Raw genomic sequence first — 26,834 nt, 5'->3', positions numbered from 1 at the left:
GGGAGTGCTCTGCACCGTGGGAAAAAACTAGTCTGGGGCCCATCTTTCACCACACTCGTTCTCCCATTAGTATTAGTTTCAATTAATTAGCAATTTTGTTTTTATCATACCATATACGGCCCGGGATGGGATAGATTCTTATTCTTCGGATTAAAATTCGATCCTGCACAGAAATGGTAAATTATAGTGGCAGTAGTGAAATTAATGGTTAAATGATATAAAGTTTCCCTTCCATTTCAAATTGTTTTGACCAAGTTGATTGCGCACCAGCAAAACCATTTGGTTCTTAATTAATCCTCCTCGCTTGTGTTTTGATGTGAGGTTGTTGACACGGTGGCGCCGTGGCGGCAGCAATGGCTACAAGGAGGCATTGTTCCTCTATCACCGCACGAGCCCTATGTAGTTCGATACATCCACGCGGTGCTCTTGTTAATTTCTCGCCAAGTGTTGCGTGGTTTTCACATATCACCCATGCTGAAATGTGGTTGGAGAGATAGAATACAAGCAGTGGCGGACCTAGGATTTGAATTTAGGGTATGCCTAGTTAAAACTTCAAGATACAAAATGGTATAATTCAGTATACAATTAGGTAACATAACTATAAGAGTTTTCAAATAATTATAGATAGTAAAGGAAATCAACTAGTAAAGAAAAGATTGCTCAAATTTTGGGTAGTCCTAGGCCTATATGGCCTACCCACTGGGTCCGCCACTGAATACAAGAGCCCCTTGTACATGTATCTTACTACCATAGGGTCTGGGCCTCATGAAAGAAGAAGCAGGCGAGCAGCGGAGAAGAACATAATGCGTGGCGCCAGTGATGCTGATAGAAACCTTGGTCTCCTGCATTCTTCTTGCTCGTGCCATCTGGTTAGTGTGGTTACACCGTAATGATCTTGCATATGCCTCGTTTTAATTTGTCCACAGACGTACATGTTGCTCACAAATTGATAGGCAGGTAATAAACCCCTCTTCTTTTGACATATTCGTTGTGAATCATATAAATACCTGCACATGTACTACTTTTGATATATATTTACATACACACATGTTAACACTCATCAGTAAACATTTTTATATATATTCACTTATCCTTTATATACATTCGTCGATCGAGACATTTTAGGAACGGATCGGAGGAGCCAAACAAATGTTTTGCTTGTATTCTCCAAACTTCAATCAGAGACAGAATGAAGGGACTACCGGACTAGGGACTATGGAGGGGGACGGGTTGAGAATATTGTTTGCCTGGTGCCTACTGCTGTGCACCCAATGAAGACATGATCAAGATTCAAGTGCTTGCTGTTAGAGATTGATCTTGTGTATGTACATGTAAGGGCACCAAAATCATGATCGGCCCAGATAAATATAGTTCAGTCGTCTAGATTAGCATGAGTGATCTTGTTGTATCTCCATCATTTTTTTTGTAGCCATGCATGCATATCTTGCTACCTGATCAGATCATGTATTCATGTCTGGAGACTGGAGCTACATATATGTACAAGCCACGTGAGGGGCTTTTCCTCACCAAGATAACACGAAACGCCACCACCAAGTGGCTTCCACGCCAACCACTGATCAATTAATCTTTTGTGGTAATCAGAACCAATAATAAAATAAAACAATTACGTTGCATCATCCATGATATCTACTTCATTCTCCAATCTTCTTTCTGGAGAACCTTGGCATGTAGGCGGCGTAGACCCTTAGGGCGATAAGGGTATCCGTGCGTAGAGAGGGCCATGTCGATGGCAAGACGTCGCCCCCCAACGCCGAGATCGACGAGGAAGAAAGGAGAGAAGACAGTGCAGGTCCCCAATCCAGGCTTCGAGACAATCTGCTGGGAATAAGCCTTGTACGCTGGTCTTTGTGGTTGACAGCAGCACATGGTCCTTGCATGGTCCAGCCAGCTGCAGCACATGTTTTTCAGCATCTAGGACAGTAGCATCTCTAGGATAGCATCTCTAGGACAGTAGCTCATCTAGAGGACAACATCTTAGACCACTATTAGACTAGCATCTTAGACTAGTTTTAGCATCTTTGGCTGCCTACCCTGGCTGCCTATAAATGTGTAGCCTCCTATCCCGTGGAGAGTATGACATTGTGTGTGTAAATGAAGAAAACCCAGAACATTGCCCCAACACTGAGTGTCATCCTCTCAGCTCAATGAGAGTAAGAATTGAGCTTCTAACAAATAGTATCAGATCCGTACTTTCTTGTAGGTTAGACATCTCTTGTTCCTCTCCTTCCCAAGCAGCAGCTAGTGCAGCAGCACCTGCTGCAGCCCCTGTTCCTCCTTCCTCACCCGAGCAGACGAGCAGCAGGCTGCGACTTCCCCCACGTAGCAGCCCCTTAGAGACGCGCCATGTCCGACGCACCGTCTCGGCGCTCGGTCGCCTCGAGCGCGCGACATCATTGAGACGCCGAGCTCACCGCGTCAGAGGAGCGCAGGCGAGCGACGGCACAAGCCATTGCAGCAGCAACGAGGGCAGCCAGGCTGGCGGCAGCGGAGTTGGCGGCGGCCAGGGCGGAGGTGGAAGCAGACGAGGCGGAAGATGCAGCGCATGCGGCGAAGGTTGAAGTTGAGACCCTGCGCGTCAGCCTCAGCGGCTCCATCGCCGGCGACACCACCGCCGACGGGGACCTTGAATAGCTAGCGAGGGAGAGGGCGCGGAAGTGGACCGCGCGGTGGGCAGCAGCCCATCCCCACGGAGGCGGCCTGGAGGTCGGAGCGCTCGGTAGCGGCGGCCGGGAGGGCGGCCGCGCTCCTAGTGGCGGCGCGCAGGCCGACAGCCGCGCCCCTGGCGGCGGCTGCGCCCCTGGCTGGGGCGCGCGCGGTGGCACCCCCGGCTACCACGACATCCAGGCGGTGGTCAGGGACGCTGGTCCCAGCGGAGGGTGTCCGACCCTCACCAAGTCCAACTGCGTCGAGTGGGCTGCGGTGATGAGGGTGAGGCTCCAAGTGCGACACATGTGGGATGCTGTCCAGTACGACGACGTCGACTACGACGAAGATCGCCGGGCGCTGCATGCGCTCATCGCTGCAGTCACTCTCGAGAAGCAGTTCTCACTTTCCCAGAAGGAGACTGCCAAGGAGGCCTGGGACGCCATCGCTGCAGCTCGCATCGGCAGCGACCGCGCTCGCAAGTCCACATTGCATAAACTTCACAAGGAGTGGGAGCCCCGAACCTCATTAGATGGACGGCCCCGTCCTGAGGTTTCGGCGCCATCACCCAGCAGCTAGGTGAGTTGCGGGTGCAAAGCGACAACATTCAAGAGATGCTGCACCAACACATCGAGACATCCCAAGCATGGCAGCGTCACACTGGCAAGACTCCATGACATGGAGCAGATGCAGTTGCAACGACAGGAGGAGTGGAGGGCCTACTGCCGCTGGACGGGTTTCAACCCCGACCAGCCGTAGTGAGCCTGAAGCTAGCTTGAGGGAGGACCCCCACGAGAGGTAACTTTTATCATTTATCTTTACTGCTTTCACAACCTTGCATGAAACCCATAAAAATTTGCAAAATCTAGAAAATCCATAAAAATTTGCATAACTAGCTAAAAGCAAATAAAAATTTGCAAAACTTAGAAAACACCAATAACATTTCCTTGCTTTAATATGTGTAGTAAGCATGGTGTGGGTTTTTCTTGTTGAGATGATGAATAGTTGCTCTGTCAATTTCCTTCATATGCTTGGTTACAACTTTATACTCTACATAGTTTTGAGTTCATTGGCTTAAGTTCAAACCTTAAACTTGAAACTTGTGGGTAGCAAAAAGCATGATCCAAATCTAAGTTGTTGTGAGCTATGATATGGTTATATAGAGTTGCTATGATCTTCTCTTATGTGATACTTGACATCCGGAGTATTTAATTTTGAAAAAATATAATAAAGTTTCTCGATGATATGAAATTACTATCCAAAGCCATATGTTGTTTTCATTGCAAAACCTTCCATATATGCAACTTGCTATCTCATTGAGCTTTGTCAAATTGTTGTGACCCTTAGTGAGATTCATTTCATACTCCCATGATCAAGATCATGTACACATTTCCACCGCATGCTATACTTCTACACTAGAAGTAAGCAAGCATTCATCCATCCACAAAATAAAACTCCATGTCTATATATGACACCACTCTCTCTCAAAAAACATACCAAGGATATGGGCTATGCAAAAAGAAAATAAAATATGCATACCCAAAGAATGTATGCCACATGCTTCGGCATGTCAAAAGAAGAAAGAAAAGATGCATACCCAAAGAAAGTATGCCACATGCTTAGGCATGTTAAAAAAAATATATAGCCCCTTATCCAAAAGAAAAAGAGAGATGGTACATACAAAGGAGTTCATACACCATCCACCAAAAATATTCACACACTTGCACATCTTGATCAAGGTTTATGACTTGTTTCTCCTTTGGATCCGGTCTTTGACTTAGCAAAATATGAGAAGCAGGTATGCCTCCAAATCCTCCGTACCTACAGCTCCACAAAAACAACCATTAGAGATAGGTTGGGGAAGAAAGGCACAATAAAAAGCCTTGGTGAGGAATTATACACATTGAGTGATCTAAGAGATCATTCGAGGAACTTTATAAATTTCTTTTGAAAAAACTTTACAAAACCTTCGGATTGACGGTTGAGCTAAAGAGAAAGAAATATGAGCACTCTATGATACTGTTCTGACTCTCAACCACCAAAGATGAGGTGAAGCTATAAGCTCCACAGGAGTAAGGTAAGATGTAAGAACAAAAGCCAACTTATTCAAAATCAAGGTAAGAAGCATTTGGTTGTGCTTATGTATGAATTGGAAATTCAACATCGTAGCAACTCCTGATCAATAATAAGCGCCTTGTTTTGCTCGGGACGAGCAAAAGGCTAGCTTGGGGGTGTTGTTGATGGTCATTAAGTGCAAAATATGACCGTCAACTATACTCATAAAAGAAGGAAAACCATACCTCTTACTCTATATTTGTATCACTAACCTAGCTCCATAGTTGTTTTCGAAGATTTATGTTTTCAGGAGCAAAAGTCCGGAATAAGAAGAAAACACGAAGAATACGCAGACAAAGTCGCAGAAGATCGCGTCCAGCATAACACATGCAAAAGAGGCCCACAAACCAGACCAAACCGACCAACGAAGCCCCGGCACCGATCATCTGACATCAGGACCCACCAAGCAGTGTACCAGAGAAAGGCGGTGGCCAAAGGCGGAAAAGTGGGGCCGGCCGAACCAGTGGTATGGCCGAACTTGGAAAAGTTAGGCACCTGTCCAAGTGCATTTTGGCGGGAACCTCGCTCTGATCCTCCTGAAGGCGGTTGATGATGTTTCTATATTTATCTTGGAGGGAACCGACCTCAAGGAGCTATAAAAGGGGCCTCTCGTACCACTCACCACACACACCACTTGAAGGCCTCTCTCTCACACTCTCTTGTGACTTGTACTCCTTAGGGTAGTGGAGCTAGGCTAGTACCTCATCTCTTTAGCAAATCCAGTCGTCCTAAGGGTCGGCGAGCAATCCTCGGCCTCTGGTATGGCTTTGTATTCCGACTTTTGTTATGCTTTTCATTCTGAGTTCATTCTTGGTTATCTTGCTATGTTCTTAGCTTGCTTAGCCTTGATCTGTGCTTCATCAAGTTATACTAGTTGCTTGCTTAGACCAGATGATCTGGGTAAGGATATCGGTTCGTTGTGCTTTCGGGCTTGCTTTAGCATCTTACCTGTCCATCCGAAGGGTGGGGGGCCCGGGGGTGCTAAGGTAGTGACCTCATATGCGAGCATGGTGCCCGGGTATGCGGGATCCCTCGGATATGACGGTGCTCCACGGTTTGACTGGGGTAGACCGCAGGTGGTGACAGCCCTGTCGGTCCACCGGGAAGCTGTTTCTCGATTAGCATACTCCCCGACGTTTGGGTATCGTGTAGGAGTTCATGCAAAGATAAAACGGGACTGGATGTTCTCAAGTGCGGGTCATTCTCCCCGATGTCCCTAATTTCCCGGCACCTGCAGCTCTAAGCACATGGCTAACATAACTTATCTGCTAACATGAATAGTATACTAGGATCTGTTGCCTATGCTCCCACTAACCTTAGGTGTGCTTGTTTATTATTTATTCATGAGAGTTGGCTGTTCTGTGTGTGTCACATTACCCCTCATTATCCTTTATTTATCACTTACCTCTGTATAATCAGCAGTCTACATCTTATTTCATAATGTCATGGTTATGTAACTAGTAAATATCATTACACAACCTCGCCATCCCTTGGGAAAATATAAATAACGATACCCTGAATACTTCTAGGTGAAATGCTACAACGGTATATCCGTGCGCTTGTGGATCTTTCTGTAATCGTTAAGACATACCAACTCGGCATTCCTTGACGGCGTTGCTAGGAACTAACCCCTCCTAGTAGCAACGTTAAGAAATGCCAACAAAGGGCATGGGCTCCGTGATCTTCACCGCCAAGACCGGAGAGCACTGGATGCTCACCGGAGTCTACTACATCCCGGCGCTACAGAACTCTATCATTAGCCTTGGGCAGCTCGATGTGGCAGAACCGCCCAAATTAATCCGGCTCAAGTGCGCTAACCATCACCTTAAAGGTAATCCCGGCTAACCCGCACTTCAAACGGAGTAATCCGGCAGTGCTGTCGGGTAAAGTCCCGAAAAATCCACCTGAGCGTCGATCGAACCCAAAGATTACATGCAACTCACACGAAGGTGAGTCCAGAGAGTACAACATTTCACAAATATATTACATTACCGAGTCTTAACTTAATTATTACAAACAAAGTTCGAAATTTCAGAAAGGTACTTGAAGTTCAAATTGAAAGTAGTTCAGAGTTCAACTGCAGCGGAAATAAAGTGAGTTATAAACGACGATACAAGATATCATGATGAAGCCCGTACATGACATCACTCGGCATTGCCATCGTTGGCCGGAGTCGTATCCCACTCCACCGACCAACCAGGAGGTAAAGTAAACGGCCAAGTCAAGGTAGCTATCTGATCTTCAAACATATCACCTGAAAACAAAGTTGAGCCACAAGCAAGGCTGAGTATACTAATACTTAGGAAGGCTTACCCAACTAAGGGTATACTTAGCCCTTAATCTAGACATGCAAGGCTTTTGGCTTGAGGGGTTTGTTTTGCCGAAAAGCAGTAAAGAGTAGATCCTTAATTTCAGGTTTTAGCTTCCAAATTCTAGTTCAATTAACCATTCTAGGCGAGCATCTATCCAATAGCAGACATGGTGAAAAACAATTATTTTTCATCATTCAACCATATTCATCATCCTCATTGTTCCACTTCTTACTCTATGTGGCAAAAGGGTTAAGCAATCCCAAACCATGAGAAGCGGACGATTCGAATCGAATTTGTTAACCTGGCCAGGCAGACCTAACACACACGCATGGGGATCGACGTCTCGCTTCGCCCACGCGACTTTTCCCATCAATTCCCGCTTCACGGAACAGGCCCACCGCCCTCGACTACAAGAATCCCCGCCACGGTACGACGCCGGGTCGTGAGCCTTCTTGCACCCGCATGTGGCCGCATGAGAACAACGTTCAAAGACGGTGGGGAGTATGTTCCGGCTTCGGTGCAATCCAATACTTAAGCTTACCGATTACCATATTTCTCGGCATGTGGTTAGTACGTTCAAAAGCTTAACCACCACTACCACACATTGTGGCCTTATCCATTTTCACTAAACAGATGGGGTATCACAAGTACCACAACCCCGCCCGTGAACCTTATAGTTGCAGTATGTAGTAAACATTCAACTCCTATAATTCTTGCGAGTGACAGGAAATCACTCGACTTCTACCGAACCATTAGCCTAGCCAACTAGCGACCTACACATACTAGTGTTCAAGCATAGGTACCTAGGATCATGCAGCTAAGGTTCCAAGCAGCTCCTGTAAACTTAAATGCACAAGTAGATAGGAAAAAATAATAAGTTGCATAAATTTAAAGTATATAGGACATGCTCCGGGGCTTGCCTTGCTAAACAAAGTTAGCCTTGGGCTCTTTCGAACTTTGGTTCGGGTCTTCGGCGGCTTCAGTTAGATTAGCTTGGCTTCACGCTGCTCACTCTCGGACTCTGGCACCAGCTCGTACGTACCATCGGCGAGAGTAGACGTATCTATATGAAATGCGCATGCATGAGTTGTGTGACCGTAACAACTTTTTATTTACTTCACTATAAAGTTGTAAAATGTTTCATTTACATCTACTTGGGCAATCATTTATAAAGTATTATCTAGATTAACTATTTCACATTAAGTATGTGAGGGTTTTGCCTTTTTATAAAAGCTATCTTCGTGAACAAACACGAATTATTCCTAACTGTTGTTAAAGATAGTTTCCAGTGCTGAGATTTTTATGCAGAGTACTTTGCCGAAACACAAACCTACTGTCAAAAATTTCAGACATTTTCGTCAAGCAGATTAATCACTAAAAAATAGCGTAAGCTGCTACTACTAGAGTCAAGATTAAATTTTACAGGCGAAACCATGCGATTACTAGTAACGATACTTTACTAAGTGTTGAGGATCTGATGATGAACCTACTATAAATTTTTCAGCTTTAAAAGAGAAACATACAAGGCATGAAAAATAAAACAATATATAGTGGCATATATCAAGATTAATTTATACAGACCATTATACTGAGATACTGAGCATCAAATGTTTACAGAGTGATTAGGTGAACAATATAGACCTATGGTCAAAATATCATGTTTTTCCAGGCATAGGAACTATTTTCCTTGATTTAATGTATTTATCCTTACCAAAAATCATTTGGTCCAGTTGGGTTTAACTGAAAATTTTCAAACTTTTTATGTAGAATCTGGGAACCAAACTAAAAGTACTGTAAAAGTTTTAACCCATGAATCATATCATAACAACTTGGATAAATAAAACTATTTATCCTAGGCATACATCAAGTCCTAAATAAAACCTATATCTAGGAGTGTCAAATAGACCTCAAATTTTTACAGAGTCCTACACTTGCAGTCTACAACAATCTTTCCAAAAATCACCTACAGACCATGGTTAGAACTTGAGATCTAAATAAAGGACTAATAAATTTGTATTTAATCAAGAACAAAAACCAGTGAGCAAATGAAAAAGTGCATGTAATTAAAGTTGTAGATCTAGTAACAAAAAACTCAGATTAATTGAGTTTTCATTTTTCCCATTTTTCTACGAATTTATATCGATTTTGCAAGTTTGCTGTTTTTCAAAACAAAAAGAAAAGAAAATGAGATATTGCATCTAGGCCCCTGGAAAGATTTGGGCAATTACAAATAGGTCCCTGGCCGGACTTGGAGCAGGGGAGACGTCGGGCGGCCGAAATCCGGCGAGGTCGCTCGCCAGTGGCGTGGGGTAGGTGGGGGAAAAGGAAGAGGACGTCGAGGCGCACCGGTGGGTGGTCTCGGGGCTCGCGGGGATGGCCGGACGGGGCTCGCTGGCGTGAAGCAAGGGGCGGCGGCGGGTCTGGCCGGTGATGACAGCGCTCCGGCGGCCATGGGCGGAGGTCGCTGGGCTTGGGAGCTCCGTTGGGGCAAGGTGAAGCCGTTCCCGAGGTCGGTTGGAGCCGAGGGAGGGCGGAGGAGGGGTCTCCACGGCGGGGTGGCATTCGGCGGCGGCAATGGCGGGCGGCGAGCGTCGTTCTGGGCAGGGGAGCGGTGGTCGAGCTTGAGGAGGAGAGGAGAGTGGAGAGGGAAGGTGATGGCGCTTCCTCGCGATGCAAATGGGGAGCGGATGGGTTCTGCAGGGGGATCGCGGGTGGAGGAGCACTCGACGGCGGCAATGGCGGCGGCTGTGGCTCGCGGGCGTGCGAGCATAGGCCTGCCTTGGATTTTATAGGAGGCATGGTGAAGGAGGAGGGGATGGGCGCGGGCAGGGAGGCCGGGCAGCTCGAGCAGCGCGGCAGCGGCCGCGGCGCTCTGCCGGACGCGGCTGTCGCCGAGCGGCGAGGCAGCAGCGCGGCATCGCTGAGCGGCGCACGCATGGTGGGGTGCCGTGCGGGCGGGCGGCACAGCGAGGGCGGGCGTGCGCGCTCGAGTGGGGTGGTGATGGAGCTCAGCAGGGCAGCAGCAGGGCGGCAGCAGGGCAGCGAGCGCGGGCGGTGCAGCGGCGCAGCGAGCGCGGCGCTCGAGTGCTCTGCCGCGCGCGCAGGGAGGAGGAAAGGGGGAGAGAGAGTAAGGGTTGAAAAGTCAACTGTTTGACTCGATTTAAATTCAAAATTTTTCAATTGAAACTCGAAAAACTTTGAATACGAAAGTTGTTTCAAAATGTCGAAATCTACAACTTTTGTTTCAGGCATTTTCCCATTTGAGGTTTGGTTTGAAAGTTACAAATTCAAATTTAAATGCAAAGAAATTACCCTAGACACATTGTTTTTCGAATTTTTCTCCAAATTTTGTGTGCTAACTTGAAAAACTTGAACATGAAAGTTGTTTGTTATATGAAACTCTACAACTTTTGTTTTGGGCAAAAATTAATTTAAGCTATGGTTTGCCCTTTGTATTTTCGGATCTTTTCAGCATTTTATGAAATTAATTATGGGAGAAAATGTAATGTGGATCTACTTATCATTTCATGTGCAAAAACTCACTTTCTTCCCATGGTTTCAACTAGACTTTGGTTTATTATGATTTTAGTGAGGTGCCTATGAAATTTCACAAGCAAACTTGCATCAGTTTAAAAACTATTTAAAGTTTTCGACCTATGCACATATACACCTGGACACACAGACATTCATGCATTTGTTTCAAAGTTTTCTGATTAATAATGCATGATTTGGTGCTAACAACCTTAGATTAGCTAATTAAAAACCTGGGCTGTCACACTCGATCAGAGCGGCTCACGCGTGGTGATCGACAGCGGGGTCCTCCGCATCTGGGACCATTGTCGCCAGCTTCTCGCCAGGGTGGTTCGAGGGAAGAACCGCCTCTACATCCTCCATGTAGTGGTGGTCCAGCCTCTTTGTCTTGCAGCTCGCAGGGACGACGAGGCATGGTAGTGGCACGGGCGCTTTGGGCACCTCCACTTTGAGGCCCTGAAGTGGCTCGGCGCCAAGGAGATGGTGCGAGGCCTCCTGTGCCTCGATCACGTGGAGTAGCTCTGCGATGTCTGTGTGACGAAGCAGAGGCAGCACCCCTTCCCCCAGCAGGCAAGCTTTCGAGCCAGGGAGCAGATCGAGCTCGTACACGGGGACTTGTGTGGCCCGGTGACACCGGTCACACCAGGAGGACGGCGCTACTTCCTGCTGCTCGTCGATGATCTCTCCCGCTACATGTGGGTGATGATCCTCGGCAGCAAGGGAGAGGCTGCGGACGCCATCAAGCGTGCTCAGGTTGCTGTGGAGGCGGAGAACAGCCGCAAGTTGCGCGTGCTACGCACCGACAATAGCGGCGAGTTCACGACAGCTGAGTTCGCGGCGTACTTCACGGATGAGGGCATCCAGTGCTACTACTCTGTGCCGTACAGCCCGTAGCAGAACAGTGTCATCAAGCGGCGCAACCAGATGGTTGTGGGGATGGCCCGAGCCCTCCTCAAGCAGAGGGGGATGCCGGCTGTCTTCTGTGGAGAGACGGTGGTGACGGTCGTCTACATCCTCAACCGCTCGCCAACCAAGGCACTCGACGGCATGATGCCGTATGAGGCTTGGCATGGGCGTAAGCCGGCTGTCTCCCACCTGCGGGTCTTCGGCTGCCTCGCGTTTGCCAAGGAGCTTGGCAACATCGGCAAGCTCAACGGGCTCAAAGGCCTACTGCATTCTCGACCCGGAGACACAGCATGTGCGCACGACGCGCTACGTTGTGTTCGAAGAAGGGCGAGGATGGGCGTGAGACAAGGTGGTGGATGACGGCTCTGCTCCGACGTACGACGACTTCATCGTCGAGTACATCCACTTCGAGGGAGCTAGGGGAGTAGGCAGCTCTTCTTCGCCCAGCGTGCCTACCCCGGTCCCCGAGCCTCCACCGACTCCGGCGCCCGCTACACCGGCGTCACCACGCTCTCTAGCCACAATTCTGGCTGCGCCGAATTCCTCGGCTGCACCACCACAGCCAGCGACGCCACGTACTCCAGCACCGACACCACTCCTCCGGGCACGTCTACTCCAACACCTGCTCATGCTAAGCATAGCCTGGTGGAGTTCGCTACTCCGCTCTCTCACGACGAGGAGCGCATCGACGCATACCACGATGGCGAGCTGTTACGGTACCACATGATGGAGGACATTCTCGGCGATCAGCCGACACTAGGACAAATGCCTCACGACTTGGAGGCGCAGTTGCACCTCGCGTGCAATGACGGCGAGCCTCGGTCTTTTGCAGAGGCCGAGGGACACATGGCATGGCGTGCCGTGATGCAATCGGAGATGGATGCGGTTGAGAAGAACTGCACCTGGGAGCTTGTCGATCTCCCTCGCGGTCACCGTGCGATCACCCTTAAGTGGGTGTTCAAGCTGAAGAGGGATGAGGCCGGCGCCATCGTCAAGCACAAGGCTCGCCTGATGGCACTAGGGTTCGTGCAGCAGGAGAGGGTCGACTTCGACGATGCTTTTGCTCCCGTGGCATGGATGGAGTCTGTGCGACTTCTCCTTGCGCTGGCTGCCCAGGAGGGCTGGCGCGTCCATCACATGGACGTTAAGTCGGTGTTTCTCAACGACAACTTGAAGGAGGAGGTCTACGTGCACCAGCTGCCGGGGTTTGTAATCCCCTGCAAGGAGGGTAAGGTGCTACATCTGCGCAAGGCCCTCTATTGCTTGCGGCAGGCCCCAAGGGCGTGGAATGCCAAGCTGGACTCCACGCTCAAGGGGATGGGCTTTGAGCAAAGCCCGCACGAGGCGGCCATCTACCGGTGGGGCAATGGCGGTAATGCCCTGCTAGTGGGTGTCTACGTCGACGACTTGGTGATCAACGGCACCAAGGATGCGGAGGTGGCGGCGTTCAAGGAAGAGATGAAGGCCACCTTCCAGATGAGCGACTTGGGGCCTCTCTCCTTCTACCTGGGGATCGAGGTGCACCAGGACGACTCCAGGATCATGCTTCGACAGACCGCCTATGCCAAGTGCGTCGTTGAGCTAGCTGGGCTCACCGACTGCAACCCAGCCCTCACTCCGATGGAGGAGAGGCTGAAGCTGAGCCGTGACAGCACAGCGAAGGAGGTGGACGCTACTCAGTACCGGCGTCTTGTGGGGAGCCTCCGCTACCTCACCCACACACGGCCGGACTTGGCATTCTCCGTCGGCTACGTAAGTCGGTTCATGCAGCGACCAACGACGGAGCACCAGCAGGTTGTGAAGAGGATCATCCGCTATGTTGCAGGGACTCTCGACAACGGTCTCCACTACCCGAAGTGCCCTGGGGCGGCACACTTCGTCGGGTACAGCGACAGCAACCACGCCGGCGACATCAACACCAGCAAGAGCACGAGCAGGATCCTCTTCTTCCTCGGCGAGTGCCTCGTTAGCTGGCAGTCGGTCAAGCAGCAGGTGGTGGCGGTGTCCAGCTGCGAGGCCGAGTACATAGCGGCCTCCACTGCTTCGACTCAGGCGCTCTGGCTCGCTCAACTGCTTGGTGATCTCCTCGGCAGAGGCACTAGAGCGGTGGAGCTCAGGGTGGACAGCAAGTCCGCTCTAGCCCTGGCGAAGAATCCCATTTTCCATGAACGGAGCTAGCACATCCGGGTGAGGTACCACTTCATCCGAGGCTGCTTGGAGGAAGGAAGCATCAAGGCGAGCTACATCAACACCAAGGACCAGCTTGCGGATCTGCTCACCAAGCCCCTTGGGAGGATCAAGTTCCTTGAGCTTTGCTCCAGGACCGGGATGGTCCAACTTTCCCACAAGACGACGCACAAGACTTATGGGGAGAATGCTGGAAATAAGCCTTGTACGCTGGTCTTTGTGGTTGGCAGCAGCACATAGTCCTTGCATGGTCCAGCCAGCTGCAGTATGTGTTTTTCAGCATTTAGGACAGTAGCATCTCTAGGAAAGCATCTCTAGGACATTAGCTCATCTAGAGGATAGCATCTTAGACCACTTTTAGACTAGCATCTTAGACTAGTTTTAGCATCTTTGGCTGCCTGCCTTGGCTGCCTATAAATGTGTAGCCTCTTCTCCCGTGGAGAGTATGACATTGTGTGTGTGAATGAAGAAAACCCAGAAAATTGCCCCAACACTGAGTGTCATCCTCTCAGCTCAATGAGAGTAAGAATTGAGCTTCTAACACAATCATCAGCATGTCCTGGGCTTCCTGTTCTCCTCCCAATCAAGGGAAGTGCTCTCTCAAGTAGCCACTGCTCCCTAGCCACTGCAAACGACTAGTGATTTCAAGTACAGCGCGGCTCTGTATTTACACAGCTGGGTGAAAGCTAGCACAGCTGCACAGCTAGAACATTTGGGAGAATAAAGCGAAAATCTTCCTCAAAATGCTCGACAATTATTACGTATACATGAGTTCAACATATATATCACGGGCAAAAGGAGCAACATACAAACAGCTAAAAAAAGCTGTCTAGTTTGTTGCCTGCATCTGCATGATCCGATCCAAACTGCATGCCACCTTTCTGTTGTGGATGGCGCTGTATGCACATGGATGGCGCTGTATGCATGCATGGATGACGTGACCGCTGAACGTGATCAGCCAAGCATACGTACGTAGCCAATTAATCACGCTTAGAACAAAAGTTAATCAGATCATCAGCTCACAAGTCATAACACAGGTATATTAGGTTGTTAACATCCTGACGGATGGACCAGAGCCTTTCAATGTGGACACATCCACTCATTCATAGATTTACACCGTTTTTTTTTTTTTGAAAAAAACGTGGTTCATTCCTTTGTTCAACCAAATCGTGGTTCAGAAACAGGCCATAAGGCAGAAAGGAAATAGAAAAAAAAGAAAGATTACCAGGGTGAGTGAAAAAAAAAAGATAAAAGACTTGAGCTGACAATAATCATGTGAAATGCTAGGGAACCCTTGGAATATAGCATAAGGTCACATAGTCACGTTGTTCCTTTCTGGAACAAGAGCATGCATGGACGCATCTTAGAAAAAACTAGTTAGCATAGTCCCATCATTCTAAATTATTAGTCATAGGCTTTTCTAGATGCATAGATTTTGCTATGCACCTAGCTAGATATAATATATATCTAGGTGCATAATAAAATTTATGCATATAGAAAAGACAAAACGACTAATATTCTGAAATGGAGGGAGTTCTATCATGTAAAAAAAAGGTTATATTGTTAACAGGGTGATGCATGTGTCTTATTCCGTAAAAGAATTATTGTCGAATTGACTAGGTACTACAATGACACAAAATCCAGATATCCCACGTAGCATTTGGGAGAATCGTGCGATAATCTTCATTGATCAAATCAAATGTGCTCACTACGTTTACATGAGTTGAATGAACGTACCAACAGAGAGGAGCAACAAACAAAAAGGCTGCCTAGCTTTTTTGCCTGCACGGCCGGATCCGATCCTAACCGCCACCTTTCTGTTGTGTACGCAGACGTTTGACGACGGCAGGGACATGCATGCGCCCGTTGCCGGCCGGGCGTGTCACACGATGGGCGCGCCTCAACATGCGCGCCCTACACACAATGACACAAAAAATGACCTCCAACTTACTCCCTCCGTACCACAATGATAGTTCATTTAGCTTTCAAATTTTATGCCACAAATACTGTTCGTTTAAATTCTAGTAAAATTAATCTAATAAATCAATATCAAATACCAAGAAAGAATTGCATTGAGAAGGGCATTGAGCCAATCAAATGTTTAATTAGATGTTACTTTTCTGGTTCCAATACATTTGCATTTATTGAGGACCTAAGGAACCAAATAAATAATGCGGTCTTCAATCACAACTGCTATATTTAATTAGGGGTAATATAGTTATTTTCCACTACTAGTAGTATGTCTGAGATTTTCTAAACGAACGGTCTTTGCGAGACAGAGGGAGTATTCAACTAGCTTTGACCTCCAACACGGAATTAGTTTCATTAAATGCACATTGAGAAATCTTTTTATATACAATGCATTGATTTTGGTATTGTAGATGCTAACATATATTTTCTAATATCTTGGTCGTCAAAGTTGGAGAAGTTATACTTGAAACAAAGCTGAATTGACCTCTAATTGCGAGAACATCGAGTATATCTTAATTTTATATATAATATTTTATATCAAATATATAATTTTAAAAATAGTATCTGGGTGAGTGAAAGGAGACTTGGCTGATAATACTGGGGGTATATAAAAACTCTCCCATAAAATTTGAGGAATTTCAGAGTTTGCTGGTTATTTTATTCAGAAAAAAATGAAGAAGAGTAATCGAACTCCATTTTTCATCACCACCAAGAGAACCTAGTACAACATAAACATAGGACAAAATGACTGTTAACAGGATGTGACATGTCTTATTCTACAACATGTGTTATGATCTATTAACTACTGCAGTGACACAAAATTCACAGACACTACATTGCAACTTCTTGGGTACAAGTATAGAACAAAAGGAGCCACAAATATAGGACGGCGCCCAAAATTTTCACAGCAGACACACGTTTCAGTTCCCGTTTACATGTAGTTTATTTCCGCTCCTGACGTGTGAATAATCCAAGGTGAGTGACACTACTAGAAAACGGATCAAAGGTCATGACCAAAGGTACTAGCTCCTGTTGCAGCCGGCACTAATGCCACGCATCAGTACCGGCTGCAACAGCAGCTGGTACCTTTGGCCAGCGGCGCTCAAAGCCATGGGGTTTGGTACCGGGATAAAGCATCACCCGGTACCAAAATCCTCGTATAGGCACCGGTTAGTGCCACCAACCGGTACCAAAAGAACAAAGAGGAATAGGTACCGGTTGGATGCACCAAGAAGGAATAGGTACTGGTTGGAGGCACCAACCGGTGCCTAATGAGCGGACAATGGCACCGGGTTATGCCATGATCCGGTGCCGCCAAGTGTCCATCACAAAGGCACCGGTTCGTAACTTGAACCGGTGCCGATGCATAGTGTTTGGCACCGGTTGATAGCACCAACCGGTGCCTTCGTGCCCCCACTATAAATAACCCGCCCCCTTCCCCCCTCCAAGCCGCCGTGAACTCACTGTTCATGGCAGCTGAGTGAGGGGAGGGGGGGGGGGCGATTTTTTTCAATTTTTTAAAAAGGTTAGTAATGTTGTTTTCAATACTTTAGCAAATTAATTTTGTAGATGTAGTTTGCATTTGATTTAGTTTATACACATGATAAATATTTATAGATGTATTTAGTTTATCTTGGATCCTAGAGGCGAGTTCTACCACGACGGTCACATCCATAAAGGACTTCCATCGACGTCCTGAGGGGCCCAGTAGTTGGACTACAAACATGACTTGTACATTTGTAAATATTTCTAAATGTGAGGCCTTGATGTTTGTATATTTGTAAATATATTAGTTTATCTAATTAGCTTAATTATATGCTCGCATTTGACTTTTAGTTAGTTCCAAATATTCTGCGAAATCGAACACGTACGACCAATGAACGTATAGTACTGTAGAGCTCGAGTGCGCTTAGCAATTATAAAAAAACAAACAGTAATAAATAAAACAAACAAAACTGGATTTGGAAAAAATAGGGGGAAAACCTCATTGGTACCGGTTGGAAAGACCAACCAGTTGGAAAGACCAATCGGTACCAAAGGGACTGCCAGCTTGCGTCAGCGTGATAGCCTCTGTGGTACCGGTTGGTATTTCAACCGGTGCCAATGGATGCCTAAGGCACCGGGTGAAAAACCCGGTGTCCTAGAGCGAGGCCATTGGTCTTGGTTTGCGGGTACTGGTTGGAAAACCGGTACCTATGGGTGTTTTCAACCGGTTCTAAAGGCCGGTTTTCCAGTAGTGTGAAAAGAGAGTTGGGCTGAGTAATATTCCGGGGTGTAAAAAACCTCTCCCTTAAACTTAGAGTTGGCTGGTCATGTCCACTGGCGGAGGATAGTGAGGGCCACCGGGGGCGATGCCCCCCCTGGATTTCTAATTTTTTCTTATGATCATCTAATTTTACTAGGTAATCTGATCTACCAGTCTAATACTGCCCCCCCGAGCTAAACTCTGACAGTCTCTCCCCCCCCCCCGAGATTTTGCTCAAGCTCCGCCACTGGTCATGTCTAGTTAGAAATGAAAGGAAGTGAAGAGAAAATGAGCTGTATTTTTCATCATTTCTTAGATAGGCGGCCCCCATCTCCTTTGCTTTGCGCATGCGTCTATATAAGGATGTGGTGAGCTCCCATCCTCCCTCACCTCTCTGCCAGTGCCACCCTCTCTAGCTCTTTTCTCTCACTAGCCACAAGCGGCAGCAGCTGCTTCTCTCCTCCTTCCCAACACCGCCGCTCCTTGAGGTACAGACCGAATATTTCCACTTCTATTACATCGTTGCGTGCTCCATCTTTCACTGCATTGGCTTTCCCCTTCTCAATTATAAAATATAGATTCTTTCCTTCGGATTAGAAACTCAGTCCTATGTACAAAATGGTGAAATTTATAGTGGTGAAACTAATGGTTACATGATAATGACATAAAAGTTTCTCTTCCATTTTAATTTGTTTATGAAGTTGATTGTGCACCAGCAAACCATTTGGTTCTTAATCCTCGCTTGTGTTTTGATGTGAGGTTGTTGGCACGGTGACGCCGTGGTGGCAGATGGCTGTAGAGGGGAATCGTTCCTCTGTCACCGCCCGAGCCCAATGTAGTTCGCTACATCTACGCGGCGCTCTCATTTCTTGCCAAAATGTTGCGTTATTTTCACATAGCACCCATGCTGAGATGGTTGGTAGGAGAGAATAAGAGCACCTTGTACATGTAGCGTACTACCATTGGGCTTGGGCCTCCTGAAAGAAGAAGCAGGCTTGGGCCTTGTCTTCGTAACGATATATTGCCAGCTTTTTCAAGCCCTCGTGGACAACTAACAATCGAATGGAGAAAATTCTTTGATGTATTTTTATTTTCTTTATATCATTTTGTGTCAAGTTGTCATTCTTTTGTATCACCAATTGTTTCTTTGATATGAATCAGATACGAAACACCTTCATGGTATCTTTTTTAAAACAAAAAAAGCTAGCTGGTTATGTAGAGCCCAAACTATATCTGTACAAGTACAGGGCTCTCCCAGGTCGCCACTGCAAGATAATCTTTCATCAAAATGCTCACCATGTATACATGAACTGAACGTGCGACCAAAAAAGGAGGAACAAACAGCTAAAAAGCTGCCTAGTTTGTTGCATTGCCTGCACGGTCCAATCCAATCCTAACCGCCACGGCGCCACCCCCTTTCTGTTGTCTGCACAGACGTGCGCAGGCATGGTGCAGTAGCAGGTATGCTTGGCATTGCGAAACCCCTAATGGGTCTCGACTGAGAACCTGTTCTGGGAGAGGGAGAGCAATTGTATCTGGGAAGGATAGACATAGACTTGCTGTTACACGCAGCATGAGCTAACTCCTAACAGCAACCGAGCAAGGGACCAAAGCAAATCGTCAAAAATCAAGAAAGATGCAGGGTTCAGATCTGCCCAAAATTGAGGGACACTTTCTTTCACAAAAAAAAGTAAAAGAAAAGATGACCACTACGTGGCATATCACATGAAATTTTAACCAAACTAGCTAGTTACAATAGATTCATAAATATATAAATGTGTTTCACTGTTGATGAACTCAAATTTTAGATAAACAAGTAACCAGGTCACACATGGATGCATCAATTCATCGGCGATTTGGCAATGTATTAGATTTTCTTCCAGGAAACCAAGCCAATTGCTGAAACGGAAAACATCGGGTGCCCATAGCGGCAGGTGCCCACCCTCAACGTCGTTAACATCTCCGGATACAATTGCATCACCAAAAACAGGTATGAATGTGCCAGTGCACATCATGAACAATACATATACTATGCGACCGTGTAGCCTCATTGGCTCATGGCTGAAGCTATCAACTCTGCAAAGGAATACAAAAAGAAACCGTTCCACGTTCCTCCTCTTAAAAAAATAAGTTGCAGATATCTTTCCCATTTTCTAAAAAAGCTGCAGGCACTTGATAAGGAAAATGGTACTGTCCATGTGCACATGAAACTGTCGCAGCGTTGGCATATCATCCACCTGTCATGTTCTGTGTCGCAGCGTTGGCATATCATCCACCTGTCATGTTCTGTGTTCTCTCACTCTCAGGAGAGCATCTTTGATTGCAAGCAGCTCTTTGATGATGTCTCCAGTTGACGTTCTGCTCGACGGCGATTCCTGGGTGCAGGACATTCCAACTCTAAGAAGTGAAATGACACAATCAGTCTTCCTCTTGTATGCTGATTCACCAACGGTGCGAAGTTCATTTAGAAGGTCCAGTGACAGGGGTGTGTCAACAGCATCCACAATCCTGTTCCTGTCCTGCAGGGCCAGATCAACTTGTTCACGGAGGCTCAATCCTTGTCGGAATGCACTCTCAGTGGGCCTCCTCCCAGTTATGGTTTCCAATACTAAAATTCCATAACTATAGATGTCTCCATATGTCGACACCATGTTCCCAGCACCATACTCTGTTGCATTGATTATGCAGAATAAAATTAATCTAATTGCTTCATAATGTACACATAAACTAGTAATGTTACAGATAAAAGCAAAATGATGCATCACATAGAACTTTTCTTTTTCTGTTAGATATCAACCATTGCTCAACAAGAACTAGGGAGCAACGAAGGAATCAAAACAGATGTAAGCATATTATGCTAACCTGGGGCAGCATATCCAATTGTCCCTCTGAATCCCATTGAGCTTGTTGAATGATGCAGCGAGCTTCTCTCAACAAGAATCTTAGCAAGCCCGAAGTCCCCAACATGGGCTACCATATCAGCATCCAAAAGAACATTACTTGACTTAAGATCACAATGCACAACAGGTTCAGGTCCATGGCAGTGAAGGTAGTCCAATGCATAAGCCACATCAAGGAGTATGGTCACTCTTTCCAGGAGGTTCAACTCTCTTTGCTCTGCAAGATCATTTGCATCTGGATGTAGCCAACGATCTAAGCTACCATTGCGCATGAAGTCATACACAATCGCTTTGAAATCATTGCCTCTGCTATCGATGCTTGAGCAAATTGTAATTATCTTGACAAGATTCCGATGTCGCAAACCACGTAGCGCTTCACATTCGGCAGTGAAACTCTCGAGTGCCTTGGGAGTTTGAAGTTTCAATACCTTCACAGCAACAAGATTTGTAGTTTCACCTTCTTGACCATTCATTTCTCCTCTGTATACAGTTCCAAATGACCCCGAGCCCAACAAATTAGTTTCTGAAAAACCATTTGTTGCTCTTACCAGCTGTGAATAAGATACCAACGGGTGGCCTTGCACGGAGTGATGTGTTGGTGGGATTTTACTTTTTCTTTTCTTGTGCCAAATACACAGCATGATGATTGAAGGAAGTGCGACTAGTGTTGTCACAAGAGAAATGACAATAGGAATAACTAGGAATTTATGTTTTTTCTTTGGTAATTGGAACGAACATGTGGGCAGATGCAGATCATTTATGCCACCACAGAGTTTGCCATTGCTTTCTACTGAGATTGCAGTAATATTTGCAAAAATACCAAAATTTGGTACCTCTCCAGATATGTTGTTGAATGAAAGGTTGAGGTAGCGGAGCATGGTGAGGTTCCCTAAGGATTTGGGTATCGGGCCTGACAAATTGTTGCTTGAGAGATCAACAAATTCTATAGCTTTCAATTTACTTAAGATTAATGGGATACTGCCATTGAATGTGTTATTTTTGAGAGAGAGATACTGAAGAAGTTGACATTCACCAATGGTAGCAGGGATTTCCCCTGATAACTTGTTGGACTCTGCATTGAATTTTATGAGATTTTTTAGATTCCCTATTTCCTCTGGTAACTTTCCCTCCAAGTTATTGTTAGATAAATCCAGATAACGGGAGAGTGTGGCAATGTTGAATATTGTACTGGGAACTGGACCTGTCAAGTAGTTACTTGACATATCCAGCTCCACCAACTTTGTCAGGTTTCCAAGTGTTTCTGGTATTGTAGAGCTAAAGGCATTTGAATTGAGCAATAGATCATTTAGTTCTGTAAGATTCCCTATGGCCATTGGGATTGTCCCTCCTATATTGTTATAATCTACGTACAGAACAACCAAATTTTTTAGCCTAAACAAGGAAGAGGGAAGAGATTCTGTGAACAAGTTGATATCGAGTGCGAGAATTTGCAAGTTAAGGAGATTACCGATGCCATCAGGGATGCTTCCAGAGATTTGGTTGTCCTCTAAGTCAATATACGTTAGCGAAGCTGAAAGATTGGAAAACGAATCAGGAAGGACTCCCCCAAATTTGTTGCCGGACAATCCCAAAATCTGCAGCCTGGAGCAATTTGTTAATGCAGTTATGAATTCCCAATCTTTTGGTTCTTTAGCTTCAAGCAGATTCCAGTTGAGCTGCAGCAAAATAAGGTTTCTTAACCTTCCAATCTCTGAAGGTATGATTCCACTGAAAAAATTATGTGCAGGCTGAAAATCCACCATACTCGAAGCATTGGATATTGAGGCTGGGATAGGGCCATGAAAATTGTTGTTGTCCATGTATAGAACCTGGATATGGGGAAGGTTATTGAATGAATTTGGAGGAATTGTTCCACTTAGCATGTTGCGCTGGACCGAGAGCTTCGTAAGAGTGGAAATGTTCCAAAGCGAAGTTGGGATCGGGCCACTTAAGTTGTTGTAGCCTAAGCTGAGCAGAGACAAGCTGGACAACATGCCCAAAGATGATGGGATAGCTCCAGATAACATGTTTTCATGGAGTTCAAGTTGCTGGAGGTTGGTGAGATTGCCCAAAGATGGTGGTATGTCACCAGATAATCTGTTCTTGTACAAGTACAAATATTCGATCGATGGGAAGCTGTCTAGAGGCCAAGGGATCTCACCTTGGAGTCTGTTAGCGCTCAGATCAAGCACTTTGAGCTTGGTGCATCCTCCCAAGGTCACTGGAATGCTCCCTTGAAGATAATTCCTGGTCACATTCAGCAGCTGAAGCCTGGCAAGATGACCGAGCTCACCCGGTATTCCTCCCACGAGCTGGTTGTCAGCAAGGTTCAGTTCCGTTAGAAAGGATAGGTTGCCTAAGGATGGCGAGATGCGTCCTGATAGGTTGAAGGAGCCCATGCTGAGCGCCACCACTCTGTCAGGATGCCGGTGGCCACACACAACTCCTGGCCAGCTGCAGAAGTGGCTGGAAGAGTTCCATGAGCCCAGCAAACTGGGCGGGCTGGAAGACACCATGGACTTGAAAGAGAGGAGCGCGAGCTCGTCTGTTGAATTAGTGGTGCTCCCAAGGGACACCAGGGCAAGGGAGAAGGGGCACAACAGCAGGAAGACGCAGAGAAATTTCATTGCTCTGGCCATGAGGAAAGTAGTAGCTACAGGAGATGCACTTGGATGTTGCTGGAGTATAGGATGCTATAAATAGAAGATGCAGTGTTACACCTTCACATGGATTCCAGGCTCTGCTTGACTTCCATGGCTTGGCGTCGTAGTCTGCAGGCAACTTCAGACTCCAAACCTTCAAATGTATTCCAGGCTCTGCTTGACTTTCATGGCTTGGCGATGCAGTCTGCAAACAAATTCAGATTGCAAACAAATTGAACTTCAGGCTCAGGTATGGAAAACCGTAAGCATGCCTAAATTATAGTTCAGTCAACAACAAATGAATTTATTGTGGACACGTTCAAAGCCAATCATTGATTCAACTCTTGTGCTTTTGTTTTATATGGAAAGATAAGGCCAGAGACTGCTGACCAGTCTCCCACTTTCAAAGCATGTCACATTCAGTTTAGCAGTCCTTTGGCTTATCTAATCTCTTTCTTCGATTTCACAGGCCGGCACAGAATTTCTAAACTATTAGTATTCGCATCATATATTGGTCAACTTGGTTTAAATGATTGCCATTTTGAAGTGCTATTGACATTCAACAAGACTAGTCCATCAGTTGGTTACTACTGCTGAGCAAGGATTGGCCATGCTAAAATTGAACAACAGTCAGACATCAGGTAAGTGAGATCCTAGAGACAGCCGAAATTCGACTAGAAGACCCCCCCAACCCAGCACAGTTTCTACCGGTCTCATAACTTCTCAGAGCCATAGCAGTCCTGCAGACTAAGGTAGTTAAGTGGAAGCATGCGGCACACTAGAAGCCTCTCATAATTTTACACCCTGACCCACGTATCAGACTCAGATTGACCCACATATCATGGTGATATGAGTGTCAAATCATGAAAGGCTTGCGAATTGAAACCCAAATTCAGAAATTTCTCAGCACACTTAATCTTAAAAAAGAGTTTTGGAATTCAAGCGTACAACTTTCCCTCGGCAAGGACGACATCTTCATCGCGTCGCATCCACGACGGCAGCAATACTGATGGCATCTTCCATGACAGCTACAGCACCGTGGCAATGCTCTGGATCGGTGAAGAAGCAAGCAATTTCTGCTTCCGTCAGTATCAAAGTTGTAAGCACTCATGATGCTATCAACAATTTATTTTGATGCGACTGTCTCAATTCATGGAAGATGGAACCGTCATCCATTTTATTCTTGCAACTATCCCACACGGAGGTTGCTAAATTCGTTGCCCGCGGAGGGTCAGAATGGATTGCAATGCATCCGCTTAACCACCGACGGTAGACCCCCGCCCGCAACTGATACGACTCACGGCGGCGCCACTGCGGCATCGGCGTGGGAACACCCGCCAACGCCCAAGCGGCGGCGCGGCTCCCCTCGATCCCGTACTCACCCCCCCCCCCCACACACACACACCCACCTCCACCGCCCGCAACGACCTCCGCGCGTCGCGACGCGACGACGGCAGCCAACCGCAACCCCAGCCTCCGTCTTCTCTCCAACGGGATGGCGCGCGGCAGCCGTGGGCGGCCGGGGGCCCCACTCCTCCTAGGAGGGGGCTTGAGCGGCGGCTGTGGTGTGGCTTCGGGAGACGGGGAGGGAGCGATCCGCCCGGCAGAGCAGCAGAGATCCGGCCAGCTTTTCGCCGGAGCCCGGAGCAGCTCGAGGAGGGGGAGGGAGCGACGATTTCTGTGCCAGGCCCCTCTGCGGGCCGGCGCGGCTGTGCGGTAGTGGGCCGAAATCGTATTTTTCAGCCCGCCGCCCAGTTATTTATCATTTATTTACAACTTCAGCAGTACTGTTTACATTTTAGCCCCTGTACTCATGTTAATTTTTCCTGCCAATGCATACTGTATTCATACATCTCTGTCCTGATGCGTATATGTGTTTGTACTTATGTTTGGTCATTACCATATATTTTAAATTATTAAATTACCTTGCAAATTATTGTTCTGGTCAATTATAAATGCTTCATTCGATGCAATTCATTTGTTCTCTATTTTGGAAATGATTTGCTCCAATTTCTTCGATGTTGGTCTACACGAGGAGTATTTTACATAATTCCATGGAATTTACGCTATGTTTACATATAGTGATTATTTCTAAGTGAGATTTCAACTTACAATTTGGACAAAGGTCTACACCATTTCTGGTGATTACCGAAAGTTCAATTTTTCAGATTGGTCATTCACAAGTTGATATTCCTATATCACTATTTATCCTCAACGTGTGTATCCAATTTGAACTTTGAATTTGTGTGGGCCTATATCATATTGGAGATTACCTTGATTCATTTTCAAATTGGTCACACATAAGGTAGTATTCATATACTACTGCGGAATCCACACTATGTTACATATAGTGATTATCCTCAATGTGCGTATGCAATCTTTAATTTTGAATTATAAGGTATAATCTATTCTGATGACTAACTTCATAATTGTTCCAAATATGTTGAGAATTTATTGGTGGAATTCAAATTTATTGAATTCGCATTGAGAATTTATTGCTAGAATTCAAGTTTGTTGAATTCACATTGACAATTTATTGTCGGAATTCAAGTTTATTGAATTTTCATACAAGAAGAATTGTCTATTGCCAAATCATATATATTTGGCATCCAATTTAGTAGGTAAAATGGTTGTCAATGTCTTGGCAGACACCATTTGCCTTATCAATGGGCTACAAACATCAAAGTGAGTCTGTCTTCCCATGGACTTTTCCAGTGTTTGACAGCACCCGTTGTGGGGGCTTAGCCTATAATGGACACAGTCAAGTTTGGGACATTATACATATTAAGGAACCATATCCACCTAGACTTAAAGTCTGAGTATATGTTGGAGGAAGATCCATAAAAGTTGTGGGATTCTCTGGGGCAACGTTAGGAATAGGGAAAACAATTGTCTTTTCTAAGGCTTCCAATGAGTGGAACCAATTGTGCATTCAAGATTTCAAATCCATGGATGCGTACAATCATATTGTTAATAAGTTCAACCAGAAACACAGGTTCTTTGAGAAGGAGCGCTATGATGTGCATAAAACTGAGAACACATCATTTATAATGGTTCCATTAGAGAGAACCATCACTCGAAGGTACCATAAGAAATGTTTCACCGTCTATGCTTATTTATTCGGCATTACGTCAGGCAAAGGAAACCATGAGCTCATTGTGTGGAACTCTCAGAAACGCCCCACAGGGTACTGCTCCTCTATATGAGATGCATGTCACTCATAAGACTAGGAGGGATGGTTCCAGCAACCACATTGGAAACTCATTTGGTTGTGATTAGAAGAAAAACAGCAAGCCTCGGGGAGACTTCAACAAGGAAAGGCATTTCTAAGACCAAATACAACGACCACAAGACTTGTTTC

The 26,834-nt window shown here is 46.2% G+C and overlaps 1 protein-coding gene across 2 annotated transcripts; it reads right to left on the bottom strand.

Annotated features, from left to right (window-relative positions):
* Window positions 1-19,765: 19,765 nt before the first annotated feature.
* LOC120685671 (receptor kinase-like protein Xa21) lies at window positions 19,766-25,251 on the bottom strand. Of its 2 annotated transcripts, none has more exons than XM_039967723.1 (3): window positions 24,883-25,251; window positions 20,794-23,678; window positions 19,766-20,599 (listed from the first exon to the last, which is right to left on the bottom strand). In XM_039967723.1, the coding sequence occupies exons 2-3, from the start codon at window positions 23,468-23,470 to the stop codon at window positions 20,211-20,213; spliced, it is 3,066 nt and encodes a 1,021-aa protein (XP_039823657.1). In that variant the 5' UTR covers window positions 23,471-23,678; window positions 24,883-25,251; the 3' UTR covers window positions 19,766-20,210. The 2 variants fall into 2 exon arrangements, with proteins under 2 accessions (XP_039823657.1, XP_039823656.1); XM_039967722.1 differs by lacking the exon at window positions 24,883-25,251 and adding an exon at window positions 24,422-24,865.
* Between the last annotated feature and the right edge of the window lie 1,583 nt (window positions 25,252-26,834).

This window comes from Panicum virgatum, chromosome 8N (genome assembly GCF_016808335.1).
Source record: "Panicum virgatum strain AP13 chromosome 8N, P.virgatum_v5, whole genome shotgun sequence".
NCBI lineage: Eukaryota > Viridiplantae > Streptophyta > Magnoliopsida > Poales > Poaceae > Panicum > Panicum virgatum.
Note: the sequence above shows the minus strand (reverse complement) of the source record. Positions and strands in the feature narration are given on the sequence as shown.

What these genes read in the sequence shown, in the direction of transcription:
- LOC120685671 (XM_039967723.1), bottom strand. Translation starts at nt 23,470, where the DNA reads ATGGCCAGAGCAATGAAATTTCTCTGCGTCTTCCTGCTGTTGTGCCCC. An exon ending in AATTGGATATGCTGCCCCAG is followed by an intron (nt 20,600 to 20,793) that starts GTTAGCATAATA and finishes TCAATGCAACAG; the next exon opens with AGTATGGTGCTGGGAACATG.